This window comes from Centropristis striata, chromosome 1 (genome assembly GCF_030273125.1).
Source record: "Centropristis striata isolate RG_2023a ecotype Rhode Island chromosome 1, C.striata_1.0, whole genome shotgun sequence".
NCBI classification, from domain to species: domain Eukaryota; kingdom Metazoa; phylum Chordata; class Actinopteri; order Perciformes; family Serranidae; genus Centropristis; species Centropristis striata.
In genome coordinates, this window is record NC_081517.1 from 29,241,021 (window position 1) to 29,260,172 (window position 19,152).

General features: G+C 39.4%; 2 protein-coding genes across 3 annotated transcripts in view; one reads left to right on the top strand and one right to left on the bottom strand.

Annotated features, from left to right (window-relative positions):
- The window catches only part of ctnna2 (catenin (cadherin-associated protein), alpha 2), a 352,125-nt gene that overhangs the window by 130,920 nt on the left and 202,053 nt on the right, over positions 1-19,152 (bottom strand). The window lies entirely within an intron of this gene.
- Positions 7,435-11,836, top strand: lrrtm1 (leucine rich repeat transmembrane neuronal 1). Its single transcript, XM_059337518.1, has one exon. The coding sequence runs from the start codon at positions 8,601-8,603 to the stop codon at positions 10,176-10,178; it is 1,578 nt and encodes a 525-aa protein (XP_059193501.1). The 5' UTR covers positions 7,435-8,600; the 3' UTR covers positions 10,179-11,836.

A 19,152-nucleotide genomic window follows, 5' to 3' on the forward strand; every position in this document is an offset into this window, starting at 1 on the left:
CAATGCCAAGGTCACAATTGCTTTACAGAAACAAAATATTTTATCCAAGCTGAAATTTTGGGCCTGGGGAATGAAACCAATGCTGCAGTACCTTAAATCTGCATTCTATCTAATCACCTGCAGGGGGCGACACCACTGATAACAAAAAAGTCTGATTGTATGTAAGTCAATAGGAAAATTACTCTACTTCTGACTCAATTGCTAGTTTCATGTCTTCTACAATACAGCATGATGTTCTTTTGTAAATAATGGTCCTCTTTATAATAAAATAGACGATAAAACAAAGTATGGGCAGGGCTACATTATGATTGACAGGTTGCTACCACTGTGTCCGTTTTAGTCTTTGAACTTTTACAATATAACATTTTGGTCGCTCTAAGGGGTAGACTGTTTATTTTAAAAACAGCACTGAAGACTTTGGAGAGGCAAAACAGCTCTTAGATATGAATGATGGCATAAATAAATAGCGAAAAGAAGAAGAAGCTGTTTAAGAAAAACAGCACACACATTAGTTAAAGTTTCAAACGTGTTGTGGCCAGCTTGTGTCCAAATAAGAAAGTTGAAAAATGTTTTATCATGCCCAATTTACACAGTGGAGCTTTATTTTTGTGGTGGGAGAGAAACATAAAACTAGAGGCGATTTAAGATCATGCTGCTTCCAAAAGCCACCCCCAGATTTATTGGTACACATAGTTTATTTCCTACCGACGATGATACACACTCTCTTTACTTTACCCGCTTTGCCCTTTTTCGACAGACTCCTAATTCTTTTATCCTTTCTCCATATATACAATATGTAGATCCTCATATTCACATTACCCTGGATGAAATATCGTAGATTTTCAAGGCTTGCCATCCACCTTGCTCAATAAATCATCCATACACCAACTCAAACTTTCTCTGACCTCTAAAGTGGTCAAATCATGACAAAGACACTATATTGATTTTTCAGTTTGAGCAATTGATGGTGCTTACTGAAGCAAACTTTGTATCACATAAAACATGCTTTAAGAAGTTGTAACCCATAGTGACAGCCATGTTCCCCTGTCACACGCTCCAGTGAACGTTGTGATGGTATGTTTTTCTCGTTTGGTTTTCCCCAGTTGCAGCAAGTATAAATTCATTTAAAATCATAGAAAGAGGAAGACCTGTTTGGTATATTGTTCAGGAAACCCAGGATGTAAACTAACACAAAACCTTTACTGGGCTACTGTCTTCACACTTGTGATTTAGTTGATATATATCTGTGATAAGAGTAAGATGGTAATAATTAGCAATGCCCACGGCTATCTCAATTTATCTTTGAGTACATTTCCTCTGTTCCTCAGTTCGTGCTCAGTTGCTGATTATATAACAGGATTATGTCATCTAAAGTACCAAAGAAGATGGAAAATAAGCACTAAAAGCAAATGAATAAGCTCAATGTTACATTTTGGTCCACTTGTGACCCTTTCAAACTGAGAGAAACCTCCATCTGCTGGAGGTCGCACTCAATTGCAGATGCAGAATCATCTCTTGCTGTTTCCTCACCACACCACTGACAGCCACTCTATGGTGTAAGTGTCTTCCGCACAGACCCCCGCCACAATCCTTTCCCAGCTGCCCATCAACATTATCTCTGCAGCGGGCCAATTAGTCATCATCTGCCTTGTTTTGTTGGGCTCACACAGTCGGGCGTCCTCTGATTCAAAAAATGATTTAAATAATGGGCCTGTAATCATAGATGCTGATAATTTTGAGTCTTATTTGATCCCTCAAATCAATTCAGCCTGCTGACAATACACCACAACCTCTAACCACTTTATCATAAAAAATATCCAAGACTATCAAATAAAATGATCATATTATTAGCCGAGGACATGGAATCATGGTTTATGGTTTGGAAATCCATTTAAACTTGCATGTTTGATACGACGCAACAACAACAATAACAACAAGTACGTGATCAAACAAAACTAGCAGCCCAAAATTGTCACAGACTAGACTTTTGATTCATGACTGATTATCTTCTAAAAGTCAGTCAGATGTTGGACAACATGTTAAAGGTGTTGCCTGATGTTTTGTTTTTCGTCCCCCCCCCCCTAAACCAGGTAGAACACTGAGAAGCCAATGAGGGATCATTTTTTTGTCATAGCACTAATGATGTAGATTTTTCATTTTTCTCAAATAATATATAGTAAAGTAATATTACTTCAAGTAAAAATATACTTGATTTTACCCAATTGGCATTTTCTGAAAAAAGTTAACTGAAAAAAAAACAGCAGTATGGCACCATTAGCAGGATAACACGTCATTTGTTCTTGACAGATAAAGTGAATCTCTTCTCAAAACTTTAATAATCAATCTCTTCCAATCATATCACAATGAAAATGAAATCACAATTAAGAGAGGATTGCATCTGAAAACAAAATTATTCTAACTATATTTGCAATCGTGAATAATAATTATTAGCTTAACAACTCACAGATTAATATTGCCATGCTTTCCTTATCTGCAATAGACACAAACAGTCAGCATGGAACACCCTTAAATCAAAAGTAATTCAGAGTCATGTGATTTATCAGAAAATGATGCAGCTCTCAAATGCATCAAACAAAACTTTGTACTGAAAGCTCAAAATCATTGTTGGGCACCAACTGCTTGCTGCAAAGCAATCAACCAATTATTTTTTGAAGCAATTAAAAAAAAAAAAAAAAAAAAGGAAAAAAATAAAGAAAACAGACACAAATATTTGCTGAAGGTGACAGGGATTCTGGATGATTTTGCTGACATCTTACGGCTTATTGTTCAATATGAGAGATGATCAGTTACAGTAAAAAATAAACTTTAAAAAGTGAGCTGATGATTAAAGCTAAGAAGAAAGAAAAATTAAGGTTACTCAAAGGTTATTCATTATAAAAATCCATATCCTTGTCAGCCATCAATCTGTAAGATAGCTGTATCTGTTTATATGACTGTGTGCATGTGAGTGTGCCCGTAGGCGTGTGTTTCACCCACACGTACACAGACACACACTCACGCTTGTGCTGACCTTAACTTCAAAGCAGAGAGCCAAAGCTCTTAAAGTCTTAAAACTGATGGTCTGGATACTCTCATCTCCTGTTCGCTGTGTCAAGTCATTATAGTGCACCAAGTCATTAGCTGATGGTGTAGTCATCCATTACAGCTAAGAGGGAATATAGCAAAGGCGAGGCAGAGATGATTCCAACTTCAAGATGTCCAGATCATGTGAAGGACGATTTTTCTTTCTTTTCCTTTGGCGCTCAATATATCATGTCGCTGTCAAACCTTCACTGAGGGCTTCAATGATCATGGTGGGATTGGATCAGATCTGGGAAAAGTATCGTTTCAGGTAAAATCCACAATCCAAGAAAATAACAGAACAGTGTATCAACCAAGGAGAAACGGGCCTAAAAAAAAGAAAATGTAATTGTGTAATGTAATATATAAAACAGTTGGCTTACTGACAATACAACCGACATCAGAGGCCAGGTATGTAGAGAAAAAGTGAAGGAACTTGCAGACTAAAAATGCCTCTAAAAACTCAAGGGCTGAAACAAGAAAAGCTAAAGGCACAGAGAGAACAACACTATTAAAGTAGCAGAGAGGCAAGGGACCAATTTCTGGCTTTAAAAAATGTGAGGAAGCACCAGGTTAGCCTGGAAACCAGCTGAATCCGCCAAGCTCATGTTTTATTTGCTCTGGCAGATGCGTCTGGTCTCTCTCCCATTCAAAAAGATTTCCAGCAGGTCCTGGTCCTTGCCAGGCCAATCACAGCCGTTTATCTATTATGGGTGGTTTAAATGTGATGACTGGCATCCAATGCAACTAAGAAACTCAGATCCAACTGTCAAACTAGGCAGCACTGATCAAATATCAATCAAGATTCTGTTACTGTGTTGCCTATTTCTTGCCTCAAATGTTTTCAGAGACATATTTTAGCGCACTGATTAGCTGTAATTTGAGGAAGTTGTTTGAACAGGTTGCCATGTTTTCCTGCTTGAAAAGAAACCAAGCACTGCCACAACTTGCATGTGTCACTCATCATGCACTTCGTTGCTCTGATTGGTTCTAGGTTTTTCCAAAGGGATTTTGGTCTGCGTCTTTTGATACACTTTGGAAATCATTAGGATGCCGCAGTGGTAGTGGATGAGGGGCCCAATTTGGAACATGTTGTCCCCCTGTCCATAATTCTTAATAGTTGATCTGATTGTGTCCCTAGCTGTGGATTCAGTATTTAAAAGCTGTGGAGTGCCAGACAGGGTCAAAACAAAGTACAGGGCTGTTATGTAATTGTGGTTCCTTGGTGTAATTATTGTAATCAAATAGAGAGCCAAACTCCCACCTCATTTTGAAGCTAGCCTATGTTACACTAGAAACAGCCAGAAAGTAGATTTTGCCCAAAACATTTGCCTTGGAGATCTGCTTTTTGTATTAACTTGTTTAACTGATATCAGATGAAGAAGTTGACAAAGAATGAAATAAAAATAAAAAACCTCAATGAGACTGAATATTGATGAGTTGAATATTGAGAGATGTTTGTGCAAACAATATATCTTCAGACTCCATTATATCTGGAGGCACTTTCAGACTGCATAATTTCCAATCATGAAAAATCATGAAAACTTCTGATGTGCTGCATAAGAAAGCATTTGGCTATACATTAGTATGTGTGAACCTGCCTGGCATTACTTGCTCATGTAATCCCATGCACATGTCTTCAATGATTAATGCAATGCATTTTTTCAGTAAAGCTCAGATAGATAAACAGCTTAAAATATTGGTAGTCAGGACACCGTTGTTGTTGTTGTTGTTGTTGTTATGCAATAATGGGTCATACCACTTGGTGGAGACTGTATTTATTAGATGAATTTGTGTCTAAATACTCAGCACTCTGAGGCTAACTCTCCTAATTCAGAACCTGTCATATTTTACCCTACATTCACATATGACTGATAATTAGAAACTTAATACAATGTGGTTGAACAGTAAAATGAAGTAGAACTTGCGGAAAACCCTGTCTCAGTTAACCAGCGATTCTACATTGAATGCTTTGGACCTAAAGCTCCAACACAATAACATTATAGATACTGAACGTTAAAGCAGAACATGCAATCAGACACAGTGACATGCTAAACATCTGTGGAAACATGACATTAACCACCTGGGATATTGCCTTTACTCAAGAGCAGTTAAGAAATCATGGGTATCTAAAATGTATTCGACATATCATTATTATAACCTGTTATTGTTCAAAGACCTTTTTGGTGGTTGTGGGCAGTGGATGTTTAGGGGGAGATAGCAGGTCAACAATTAATGCCACATAGAAGTGGAACATCATGTGAAAGCTGTGAACCTGAAGATTAATTTGAGATGCAGCTCAGCACTGTGTGTCAAGTCGTTCTGGTCAAAAACATAGAATTAAAATGACTTAATCAATTGATTATTTATTGATTGAAGCCTATTATGGTGAATAAAGGGACATAACATTAGGGTACGCTTTCTAAAGTCCAATCCATGTTCAACTATGTCTCATAAGTTGTTGCAGCAATTTTTTGGGTTGATACCCTTTGCTATACACATTTGGTGCTCAATAATGCAATTTTATTCATATTGTGAATGGATAAAAATGGTCGGAAAAAACCTCCAGAATATTACATCAATCTGCCACAAAAGGTTTGGTCATTTTTGAGATTTCTGTATTTTCATTAATTGGATGACGAGCACTTCTGTTCTACAAACTTTTTTAACATTCCCGACATGGTATCGTAACATGCTTGGGCTCTATAGATTCAGTTTCATATGATATCATTACATTTAGTATACTCCTAAAATTGAGCCCGCTATGGCCTCCGGGAAAAAAATGCAGCGTGTCATTCTGCCAGCCTGCCCGTGGGAATTCTGAATAGTAACAGGATAATTACTATTAGATCTAGTTAACGAAACTAAACGAGGACCTGGCAGCAGTTACCCTGATGGTGTTAGGAAATGGCAAATCTTATTTGGGAAAAACAAGCAGCTAAGAAAAGCAACTGGCATTGCCTTTTGTAAAAAAAAAGGCACACTACAAATGTTTTTCTTTTCTTTGCTTCCGTTTTTCTTTTTTCCTGATCCATAAGAAAATCTGCCTTCAATATTGCTGTAAACATTCAAACACACACAAGGCTTTATTGTGAAGCAACCATACTTAAAACATTTATGTTTTCTTCAAACTAAGTTTTGTTCATTCTAAATTCCCTTTAAGAAAAAAAAGCCATTGGACAAAGAAGATTGATGTCCAAGTTATGGCATCTGTCAGTGAAACTGCAATGACCTCAGAGAGAAATAAAAGATCAGATGGTTGGAAACTTGGCTGATAAGAGGAATGTAAGGCGCTGTCACAGCTCATTGTCTTTGAAAATTAATGGTAGAACGATGACAAGGCTAGGAGTGATTCCAGAGAAATGCAAAGCAAGGCGAGAGCGGACCTTCAGAGAAGAATATTTATGTTATGGCTTAATGCTAATATTATGTGGCAAGCAATTACATCTGTATTCAGAATGGATAGCCTAACCATAATTGACAATGACATAGGACAGGACAGTTTGATCAAATGAAGAATGTCATACTCCAGTCTTGACTCCAGCCTTTATAGTTGGCAAGGCTAAACAATGAATATCAATGGAGGGGGATTGATTCATTACACAAAGTCATATTTAAAATTATAAATCAAAAATGATAAGTTCATCTGAACTGTATCATCATTACTGAAATGAATGACTTACATGTGCTGCTGGGATCTAGTTGGGATCATGAAGGAGAATATGGTGAATCATAATTACATTATTCCTTCTTTTTTTTTTGTTCCTTTATGTGTGGACTCATCTTACTGTTAATATACATGCAAATGACTCTCTGTTTTTTATGGCTGGAACTAAAATAGGACACCCTTTTGTTCATTGGATGAATGTTATTTTGCAACTCTGAAATCAGAAAACTGCTTTCTCACAGCGACGTCAAAGGAGGCAGACATTATATGGCCCAATTCATTACAGTCAGTGAAGGAGAGAGGGAGGGAGGGAGAGAGAGAGAGAGAGAGAGAGAGAGAGAGAGAGAGAGAGAGAGAGAGAGAGAGAGAATGAGAGAGGGAGAATGAGAGAGATAGAGATAGATAGAGAGAGAGAGAGAGAGAGAGAGAGAAAGAGAGAGATAGAGGAGATAGATAGAGAGAGAGAGAGAGAGAGAGAGAGAGAGAGAGGGGAAGAGATGGGAGGGAGGGGGGGGGGGTTCATTAAAGCTCCTGGTTTAAGCCCAGCCCATTCTGAATATGTAAATGTCTCAGGCACCGAGAAAAACACAGCAAGAGAAAAGCGAGGAGGGAAGAGGGGAGAGAGAGGAAGAGGAGGGGAGCAGCATGAAAAAGTGAGTGAGCGATCAAGGGAAAGAGAGCAAGGGAGTGAGGGAAAGAGAGCGAGCACTCTGAATTGTGAGTGGCTTACGACACTCAGTGAACAGAAGGTGCTTCTGCATGCGCTGTCAGTGTACTGGTCTGCTGCAAGGGATTGCGCGCTCCTTCGCTTCCCACATTTACCGCCCCTGCCTGCCTACCAGCACCAGCCTTCAGCAGCCTCTTCCAGCTGGCTGAGAAAACACCCGGAGAGCAAGGGAGTGAACGAAAAACTGCAAGCCACAGGGGATGCAAGCGGCTTCTTTACCGAGATGAGCCGCTGAGATGACAAGGAATACTGTTACCCAAGACAACAGTGATCACCTCTTTAAATCCTGTTTTTTTTTTCCTGCATCCGTCACTGAAAGCATGATTACCCGCTTGAATGGATTTAAACCGTACAAGTCAGTGATTGCTTCTAGAGATGGACGATAATATGTGTTGACAGATCTGCTGAAACTTAAGCAGGAAGGGGAGGAGAAAAGAGCAAGACAGATATTTAAAAAGATTTTTTCCTTGGTCTTTTTTTTTCTTTCTCTGGTTGTCTCTTCTTTCCTCTGATCATTGCAGCAGAGGACTGCGGAGGAGCAAAAGAGACAGAGCTCATGCATGCAGACAGGGGAACTTGCACTTCCTACCATCTAGCTGAAAGCTACTTGGATTCCTTCTCTTTCTGGCTCTTTCACTTGAGGAGAACTAAGACATTGTAAGCCTGCCAAGGATCTGGTGTCCACTGAAAAGAGAGAAGGGAGGGGGGGGAGAATTTGTACCACAGTGGGGTCTTTTTTAGATTCGCACATAATTAGTGTTGGGGCACAAAGCGAGACGCTGAATGGAGATTGTCAGCTTTTGGATAGGGGTGAGTAGGAATCTTTACAAATAAGATCGATCATTGAGGACAATTTTATTTTTTTCATCCCCTCTACTCTCCACCCACTGCTTGATATCTCACATAAGCAAAGAGACTTGCCCTTTATTCTTTTGCATTTCCGACAAGGATTCCCTTGGTTGATAAAGTAAAATAAATATAATATCACTGTCTACAGCTAAAATACAAAAACCGAACCATTATTAAATTGTTTAAATATGATGTGATAATTATGATGTGATAGGTGCAAAAACAATATCCAGAGTGGTTCAATGGACATTTTCTCAGAGACATCCCTGGATATTTATGCTAATGGATTTCCTTCTAATTGGACTGTATTTAAAGTGGCCACTGAAGAAGCCCCCTGGGTTGATACTGTGTTTATTGGGAATTTTTCTAAGAACGGTTCCCTTGGTGGAGGGGGTTTGTCCAAGGCTGTGCCGCTGCGACAGCAAGCTGCTGTACTGCGAGGGGCTCAACCTCACAGACATTCCCCGCAATCTGAGCAGCGCCATGGGCCTGTCCATGAGAGAGAACAACTTGACCGAGCTGCGTGAAGGCCAGCTGGTTGGTCTGTCACAGCTCACCTGGCTCTACCTAGATCACAACAACATTGACATTGTAGAGGAGGGGGCATTTGACAGGCTAAGACGGGTCAAGGAGTTAGACCTCAGCAGCAACCGGATTGAGAGTCTGCCAAATGGTACCTTTAGGCCCCTCCCAAACCTGCGCATCCTGGACCTCTCCTACAACAGGCTGCAGGCACTAGAGCCTGACCTGTTCCACGGCCTTAGAAAGCTCACCAATTTGCATTTGCGCTACAATGCTCTCAAATTTGTGCCAGTGCGGATTTTTCAAGACTGCCGGAGCATGCAGTTTCTGGACTTGGGATACAACCAACTGCAGAGCCTGGCACGAAATTCCTTCGCTGGCCTCTTCAAGTTGACTGAGTTGCATCTTGAGCACAATGAGCTGGTTAAAGTCAACCTAGCCCACTTCCCTCGCCTCATCTCTTTACGCACTCTGTACATGCACAACAATCGTGCCACTGTTGTTGTCAATACACTGGACTGGACATGGCATTTTTTAGAGAAGATTGACCTGTCAGCCAATGAAATCGAGTACATGGAGCCACATGTTTTTGAGAGCGCACCCAACCTCAAGGTGCTGATGCTAGACTCCAATCGGTTGACCTCTGTGGACCAGCGCATCCTGGATTCTTGGTCATCTCTGGACAGCATCACCCTGGCAGGGAATGACTGGGAGTGCAGTCGCAACGTGTGTGCCTTGGCCTCTTGGCTGAGTGCCTTCCGAGGCCAGCGTGATAATTCCCTGCTGTGTTCAAGCCCCGACACCGCACAGGGCGAGGATGTGTTGGATGCTGTCTATGCTTTTCAGCTATGTGAGGATGCCCCAATGGAGGTAACTACAGCAGGCCTGTACGCCTCGACAAGGGATCTGGCCCAGGGTGGTTCTGTTTTCCTGGGCCCATTTACTCCCAACCCTTACGAGGGTGAGGGTAGTGAGGTGGTCACCAGCTCTTTCACTGTCACAGTGGGCCATGATGACCTGGAGAGCACCATGCAGATCCACAAGGTGGTGACTGGCACCATGGCACTCATCTTTTCCTTTCTCATCATTGTGCTCATGCTGTATGTGGCATGGAAGTGCTTTCCAGCCGGAATAAGACAACTGAGGCAGTGCTTCAGCAGTCAGCGCCGTAAGCAGAAGCAAAAGCAAAGCATGCAGCAGATGGCTGCAATTTCTACACCGGAGTACTATGTTGACTATAAACCTAACCACATTGAGGGAGCTCTGGTAATCATCAATGAATATGGCTCTTGCACTTGCCAACAGCAACCTTCTCGGGAATGTGAGGTGTGACCCTGCTTTGTGAGTACGTCTTTACCTGTGATAATCTGGATATACAGTAAATCCCTTTTTTGGATACACTTGGGAGGGGACAGAAGGAATAGGGATCTTTTTGGACACTTTTTACACAGCGTCTCACTGTGATGTGGAATGAGTGTGCTTTATGCGGCTGACTATTTCGCGGTGGATTTACTGCTACTGCTATCTACTGCTGATTTGAGGCCACAGGGCATAATGGGCACCTGACTCTTGGACCTGTTGATGTTCTACAAAAACACAGAGAGGAATACATTGTGGGCACTGAGGCTTTTCTCTCATGGGTGGATATTTGAGCTTTAATGTGTCTTTCTACTTCAGGACATTTAATTATTGTTTAAAAAGAAACTGGGGACACACACAAAAGAAGAAAAAAAGAAAAAAAACAAACCATTTGTATTATGGTAAACACAAATATTTGACAAGCATTTAAAATATTAAAAAAATGTTTAAGTTGGATTACAAATGTAAAAATAAAAGTCTGTGTAAAATATGTTAAAAGAAAAAGTGCAAGTGTGGATAAAAAATGATACAAGATAATCTATTTCTTTTGTAAACTACAAAAAATGTTTAAATAAATGAATTGCTATTCACAGTAAAGTCATTTGTACGTGAGAAGCCTGTCAGAAAGGATGAATGACAATAGACGCAGTCTTTGTGCCAATGGACTGGAGAGCCATGTCTCTGCAGTGTGTCGAACCAAAAAAATGAAATACGAAGAAAAAAAAAGGGGCAGAGGGATATCTGCATCTCATTTCCAATGTAAAATCCATGGTCTGAATTTAAGATCTCTTCTCTGTTTTAACTCTCATATTTGTTGTTTTATCATTCACTGTGTTGGCTCGCTATCAGTGTAGTTTATTTCCCCCTTCCCATTGCCTATCTGAGAATAGATTCAAATGATCTATTACATTTCAATCGGCTAGCATATTTCCATATTATTACATCACTATTTGTGCACCATCCAAGTAAAGAAAGCAGAGTGTCAAAGATCTAAAGCTATGCCTCTCATTGCCTCTCACTCTATGGCTTTCACAGAGGAGCAATGTCTCCTTTCAATGAATCAAGCACACTAAAGGCAACAATCATCAAAGCCATGCATACTGAAATCAAAATACAAATTCAAATTGTATCAGAATCATGAAAAGAATTATCCAGCAGCTTAAAGGAAGATTTGCACATACAATATTCTTCACTGTGTTTTCATGTGATGTAAAATGTTTGTTGAATACAAGGCCATTTTGAGGTGTATATATATCCTTCTTCCTCTGGTGTTCATTGTGTAAATTAGTGCACTGACAGATGTTGTGTTTCCTGGGTCCTTTGACATGAACAGTATGTTGTGTGAGAAGAGGGGGGAGTGAGAGGGAGATGGAGGATCACGACGACTGCAGAAAGAGGGAACAGACTGCTCTCTAGTGTGCATATTCTCATACTGTGGCTGCATTTTACCTATTGTGCACCATACTCTGCAAACCTTCACAGCGGGGGCAACATCAATATACTGAATTTTCAGCGGCTTTTCTGGAAAAAAAATTCAATGCATCAATTTGCATCATTTTTGTGTTATTTTGCGATAAATTAAGATAATGTTTACAACTTGTAAGTCAGCAGGAATAAAAATGTTTTAAGAACTCACTGACAATCATTACATAATTAGTTCCATTAAGAGTAAAAAGTTATTTTTTTCAAAAATTATCAACAACACTGGAAATGCAGTTGGTGTTCTGGTGTTCTTTGAACAATATGCAACAAAGGGTCAGAAAAACAGGTAAGAATTGGTTCGTATAGGATTGGTGGAGCTTGTTTTGGGCACAGAAAACACCCTGTCTGAGAGGAAGTACATATCACCCTCAGGCAATAATGTGTATTAAAAATGTTTTGCTGGGGTTGAGGATTAATTTCATTTGACCAAGGTTGATAATAACTTGCTATGAAATGAATTATTTTCAGCTGAAAATGGCAGTGATTGGAAAATGGGGGCAAATATCTTTGCAGTATTTTGTGGGGAAAAGTGTCAGGGATTGGGCAAAAATATTTGATTAAATATGTGTAAATTATTTTAATCACCAGACCATCAAATTCTGGAGGGACTGATAAAAAGAGCCAGGGCATATACTTCAAATTACCTTCTTTTCCTCCCACAGCTCATAGGATTTCTCTCAGGTAAAAACCCCACCACATACTAATCATCCTGATTAATATGAAGTATACGCTGGGAATTCAGTGTTCTGCACTTGAGTGCACTAAATTGAAACTATTTTCTTATTCCATTCGTCAAAAAATGCAGGCATCAGTAAGACTGTTTTTTTGCTATGTCAAAAATACACGAGATAAATATAATTTGAAACAAAAAGCTAAAAGGGTTCCTTCAAATTCTAATTAAAAACTTCCAACATGGAATTATTCAACCTGACTCCAAACTATAAACTATGTGTCTGCATATTTTTCTGGGTTTCTGCTCACAAGGTTGTCTTCGCACACATCCATGCCAAATGGTGCTGACTGATGAGTTTTCATCTGAAACCGACCTCATTGGTCTGTGACAGTAAAGGGACTTGATATCAGTAATTAACATCCAACTAATGTCTGAGGAAGTGGCCCATGGAGGATGAAAAATAAAGGTGCAGCGAGCAATATACCCACAATGTACTTTCATGTTTTTTTGGCTATTAACAGGTTGATTATCTCTGGGGGAACAACTAAATTAACAGTCTGCATGCACTGCATGTAGTGCTCAAGTAACAAAAGCACTAAACTTTGTGGTTATTTTTAGGGGAGGCATTTTGGGAAGTGATAATGGCTTAAAGTTGCCATGTGGGATTTATGATCCATTTCTTATTTATGGTACCAAGGGCGTCCCACTTTAAGACTCAACATAGCTGTTAATCATAACCTGCCATTGCATGTGAATGCAAATGACTGCAGTATGTATGACAGGGTATCATGTTTGGGACAGAGGTTTACTTTATTCTCTCATATTCACGTCCTGTGTACTATTTTCATCTCCTTAGAGTCCTTCACAGCCCCTTAAACATGCAACTGCTGGGTAAATTTGAGGTTGTGAAGCTTCATTTGTATAAATATTGGATGATGCCTGGCATTGAGGCCAGCACTGGCACCGCTATTGATTTCATTTCACTCCTTTCTTGAACAAGCAACCGGGGCAAAAGGTGATGGAGAATGGCTGTGAATATTTTAAAAGCTTTGAGTCCTGAGGGCTGATGTTAAACTACTTTAGACTTATCTCTATCCCTATTCACCTTTAACTTTTTTCTTCCTCCCGCTTTCTCCCTATGCCCATAAAACACAGTAAACGTAGAGAAAAACATCAATTCATCTAACTGACAACAGATCAAATCTCTGCTTGACCTAAGCCTGGGGTGATAATTCCCTGAGGGGAGATATGTGCGCTCAGACAGCATCCATTATAAATGCCTTGATTGATGATGCTCAGTAAAAATCAATACAGATGAGTGGTAACCAAAATGATCACAGTGATAACAAATGTATTCATCTCTCCCTCACATTTTCAAGCATACACTGATGGATGAGTATGATATGTTTTATTTATATGTAAATCCAGAATTGATTTGGAAGATGATAAGTGGCTTGACACGGTGATTTGCGACTGTCTTACACAAATCAGATCACTGTTCAGTCAGGAAAAAAAAGCGAGATTCCGCTTCTTTTAAGAGCAGTTGGGCAGGAAAGCGTGACATTTGTTCTGTACTTTGCAGAGACAGCCAGAGGATGTACAGGGGTTGTATGTACAATGCACACGCTGATAGGTGTGAAGCTATTGGCTTGTAGCTTATGAGTGCAGGACCGAGCATGTGGTGTATGTGTGCACATGCAGTTATGTTTGTGCATGTGTGGTTGTAAATAAGCCCAACAGACCTGGAAACCATATGATGTCTAGGACTATGTTGTTATGAATGCAACGCTGAGATGAGAAGTCCCAATAGAAAGATGGATGTAAAGGGAGAGTTACTGACACAAAGAATAAAGGTCACGACAATAGAATGAGCAATTTCAGAGGGAGTGTGATGTGCCAAAAAGTGGGGCATTCTGTACATGAGGCATGGGTCAGAGATAAAGGTCAAACACTAACAATGGAGAGACACTGCAGACTCAAACTGGACAGTAGGTGCGAGCGGAGACACCAATAAACACAATTTAGGCTTTTTTCAGACTGCCAGCACAAATCCTTCTCTTGGCATATCCAGCTTGTATCCAGATTGATTTTAGAAAATCTGGACAGTAAAAAATAAACATTTTTAAAAATAAATAAACTGGATCCAAACCACAATTGATGATGGTTTAAAAATAAAATTTCATTCGGATTTCTACAGTAACATCTTATTCAATTCTGGCTGCTCAAATTTTTGGATTTCTAAGTTTGTTTATTGGTCCTAGACAGCCAATGGGCACGCCCAGCACCATCCGGCACATTCTAAAACTGGTAAAGCACGAGAGAAAGACTAGGTGTGTAGAATTAAATTGATCTAGACTGATAAATTGATTCAGTGATTGACAATCACTGACATTATCGATGCAAAGTGAAAATATTACCTATACAAATATACAATTATGCAAACAAAATGTATTTGTTTACTTATTTAATTAAATATAGTATATATTAATTTTCTTATTTTTCATTTAAATGTCCGGAAGAGCTCAATGATAAAATGTTTTAATCATTTTTTTTAGTTTCTCTCTGTGAGTTGATATAAATGTAACTTTTTTAAGTGGACATGATATCGTCTTAGATTGATCGTAGCCGCCTTAACTGAATCAAAAGTGTGTCATTGAAGATTTTGTGATATCAGCAAATATCACATAGCTGTCCAAAGAATAGATATGATATTGTATTGTGAGAAACTTGTGATTTAAACCGCTAGTTCTCACCAGTCAGTACTTTGAGGATGGTGCCAATCCTTTTGGTGCACATTGAACGCCACCATGACGGCAGCACATAATATCACCAGCCCTCATTTTTTGCTCGATTTGTGTGACGCAATAGAATAATTGTACAACTTGACAAAATGCAAATGTTTGGAGGGCAAAATAATTGAGAAGCTTCAGAGTTGGAAAGCCACATCACCAGCATAGCTATGTAGTTTCTGGTGGCTACATGGCTACCACAGGAACCAGTGTGTTTAGTTTGATTATTTGCAGACACACATATCTGATCTGATCTGATCTGATCTGATCACTTTTAAATAAAAATGTGGACAGTCTGTCTAAAGGCCTCTTAGTTCTACTAAACAAATCAAATTCCTGTAGGCTGAACATAGCCTCAGCATCACTTTCAATCAGCAAGAAGTCACAAGTTGCATTGTAAGAGTCTTGGGTCTTTTTAAACAGCAAATTGAATTAGGAAACAGCAGGACTGGTTTTGTGAAACAACAAAACAACAGGGGAATACTGTAAAGAAAAATGCATGTGTATGGATGTTCATGTCTGCATGTGCGGGCACAACAATGCCTGTGCAGTGGTGTATGTGTGCGTCAGTGACAAAACATCACTCTGCAGAAATAGCTCACAACCTGCAGCGAGGGGGGGTCCCGAGAGACGCAAACAAATCCTTAAAAGGGGGGCCCTTAGAGACGCAAACAAATCCTTAAAAAATAAATTAACCTGGCTTCCTGTGAGGGGTATTGATCGGGCAACATTCTGCCATCTCATTGGGACTAGGACTGTGCTGCATAATAAACGCTTAACACCCCCTCATAACTGGATGGAGAGCTAAATCATGGGTGGCAGCATGTACTGCAGTAGGCTGTAAGGAGCTGGTGATGACTAATGACAATGAGTGGGTGGCTTTCCGCTGCTTCTTTTATAACAGGTGGGTTATCAGGATCAATATTCTAATCATCATCAACATTATCTTTGAATCCAAACGCTCTGACACACCATTTTCTCTCTTGTCATACATTCCCTCCTCTTCCTCCTTCCAAATACTGCTGCTGTCGTTATAATTGTGATATTGCTTCACTGAATTCAACAACATCTACTTACAAAATCCCCAAATTTGCATAACCTACATATGCAAGCTGGCAATGAATGGAAATTTAGCTCGCACATTATATACAGACATCTCCTTTTGAGTAATAGATTGTGGTGTTAAACCGAGGAAAGCTTGCAGTTTACTCCCAAACCCTCCCCTTATGAAAATGAAACAAACTCAAATAATAACTTAACTCAAACAGACACAGGTTTAATGGGGCACTATGCATTCATTACTCAGGGTAACTCTCCAGGCAACCTATAGCTCTACGCCCACTGCTTCATTTACATGCACTATTCTCAAGCAACGCTGAATTAATAATAATCACTGAGGAGTCATTACTCTTACCTACATATGGTACTGTAGGTAGAGCAGCAGGGGCTGCTGAAAAAGGTGAGGCTGGTTAGAGAATGGGGGCAAAGTTGGAGGCTGAATATTCATTACAGTGAGTCAGTGGGTGAGGGAGAAACAGAAGAGTCGGCCATTATTTTTATATTGCTATCATCATTAGAATTATTGTCATTATTATTATCATTAGAGTGCATTTTCTAGGCAACTTTCTTGCTATGGGATGGATTAGCCCATGATAATGCTTTGTCTTTAACATTAAACATCAGGGTCAGTCAGTGAGATAATACATGGCAACAGCTGGGCCTGCATCTGGGGCTCCATGTAACCTGTATAAGAGCAGATGTGGGTCAGCGCCTAATATTTAGAGTATTATAGTGGCTGAAGTACAAAAGCTTTATCCAGGACTGGACTCAGGATTTTCTACTCATTTATTATTGTTATTTATACCTTGACAGATAAGCCCAGATGCAATTGATGAGATATAAAACAAATCCAGTATCATGTGGGGTAAAACTTTCACACAGATTTAAACTTTTTTCACCCCAGATTACAGTTGTACGATATGATGGTATAGCTATTCCAGCAGGATCTCTAGCACGGCCTTGTGACCTGTAATACCTGACTAGTATAGCGTACCATCCATTTTGAAAGGATTTTAGTTGTAATGTTTTGAGTATTTTGCTTTTAAGTCAAGTGTCTCAAGTGTCTCAAGTGTCTTCCAGCCTATGGAAGAACAATTAGTTATTGTAATGTGTTTATTATTTAAATCTAGTTTTATTCCATATGTTTCAATAGTGCTACAAATTGGATGCCTTAAGACGTGTGTCTAACACATAATGTACTCCAGGATGTACTGTACTGCACCCACACAAGAAGAAAGAATAATCAATAAAATGCATGGAGGAGATTTCTACAAGTGAATGTGAACTGTACATGTATAGGGGACTAATCTTTGCAAACGCAATGCATTATTTAAATAGTTAAACATTTCTTTTTGCATATACTGGAGGAAATATTTGCTGCAGCAGCGACCGGCAGGAAAGTGAAATAGATATATTGGGACAGAATACTATAGTGGAATCATCTGAGAGAAACTGTGTAAATTAGTGTCTCTTTTTGACAATAGTACCTATTCAAAAGCATCAAACTATGTCCGTCTAGGTGTTAAATATAATTGCATCCTTGGATTTACAAGGCTAGTTAAGACAATTATAGATTCAAGGCACATTTTGCTTGTTTTCCTTTTTTTTTTTTTATAAACTAATACTCTGTGTATTTTGTGTAGATCAATATCAATACAAAGAAGACATTTACCAATCGATTGTTTTCCAAGGTGGCTGTTAAAAAAGTATGAAGTCTAAAATAAGAAAAACAAACAGAACATATTTTTATGAATAACATTACGGAGCCTCACAGGCCAAACTTGAAATATCAGCGCCATTGCCACTTGGGGGACATCATGGCCTTTTCAACAACCATAAATTAAGCAGCCCTGAACAGATATTTAGAGTCACTGTGCAAGACGTGGGCACAAGCAGCTTTTTAAGAAACTCAAACAAAAACAAACAGGAAATGAATGAGAAAATTCATGCTGGCGACTGATTTCAAAACAAAGCCCTTTTGTCCCCTCAGTTGATGACTGTGTATGCAGCAGACAGACAGCAACTTATTCACCATTTATGCTAAATGAGTCATCAGGACAACTGCATTGTGTTTCATTATTCATAATCAGATCACCTCAAATAAAACTGAATCTCAACCCCCCCCCCCCAAAAAAAACACTTTGATTAAGCGTTTCAGAGGCAGCGCACGGCAAGACCGTCTGAGCTTCTTTTTGAATAAAAAGTTAACACAGGTTAAGCGAAGTAAAAATAGACAGCATTTATCATTTCCCATTTATCTGATCAGTGTCAGGATGAATAAATGCTATTCTAGCCGCTCTCCTTGCTCCCTCTCTCTTCCCTATCTGTGAGGGCAGATTGGCATCTCTCCAGTAGCCAATGACTTGGGCTGCATAAATGGAATTGCCTCATTCTCCAAGTGTCAGCTGAGCAAAGAGAATGTGTTCACTGTTTACTAAACCATTGTGCTAGAATGCATCCCTGGTGCATCGAGTACTTAAGATGCAATTTCGGTAAACATTCGCACTGTGACAGACAGTGCATACGAGGTAATCCAGCCCAGAAGCATCCAAGTAAATACAAAAGATGGACTTACCTGTCATATTAAAAGCAGGGCAGAAGACCAATGGATCCAACAAGAATGCCAAAAAGAGAGAGAAAGAGAGAGAAAATGCTTGTTAAAATATGTTCTTTTTATTGCATTTAATTTCTTTCTGACATCATAACAGCTCTATTAAAATATCATGTTCAACCGTAAAGAATTATTCACTCAATTGGAGACCACAGACGTTTTTCAGGCGATTTGAGAGTGCAACAGGATGACAGTCTATGGCAGAGTACAATGCCGTGTTTGCATTGCATAGACCAGAGAGCCTGCAGAACCGTAGTTAAACTGATGGCGCGTTTAATGTCTAACTTGTGACAGCCGTCGTAGTCGACAGTGAAAAAAAAGGGAGAGCAGAAA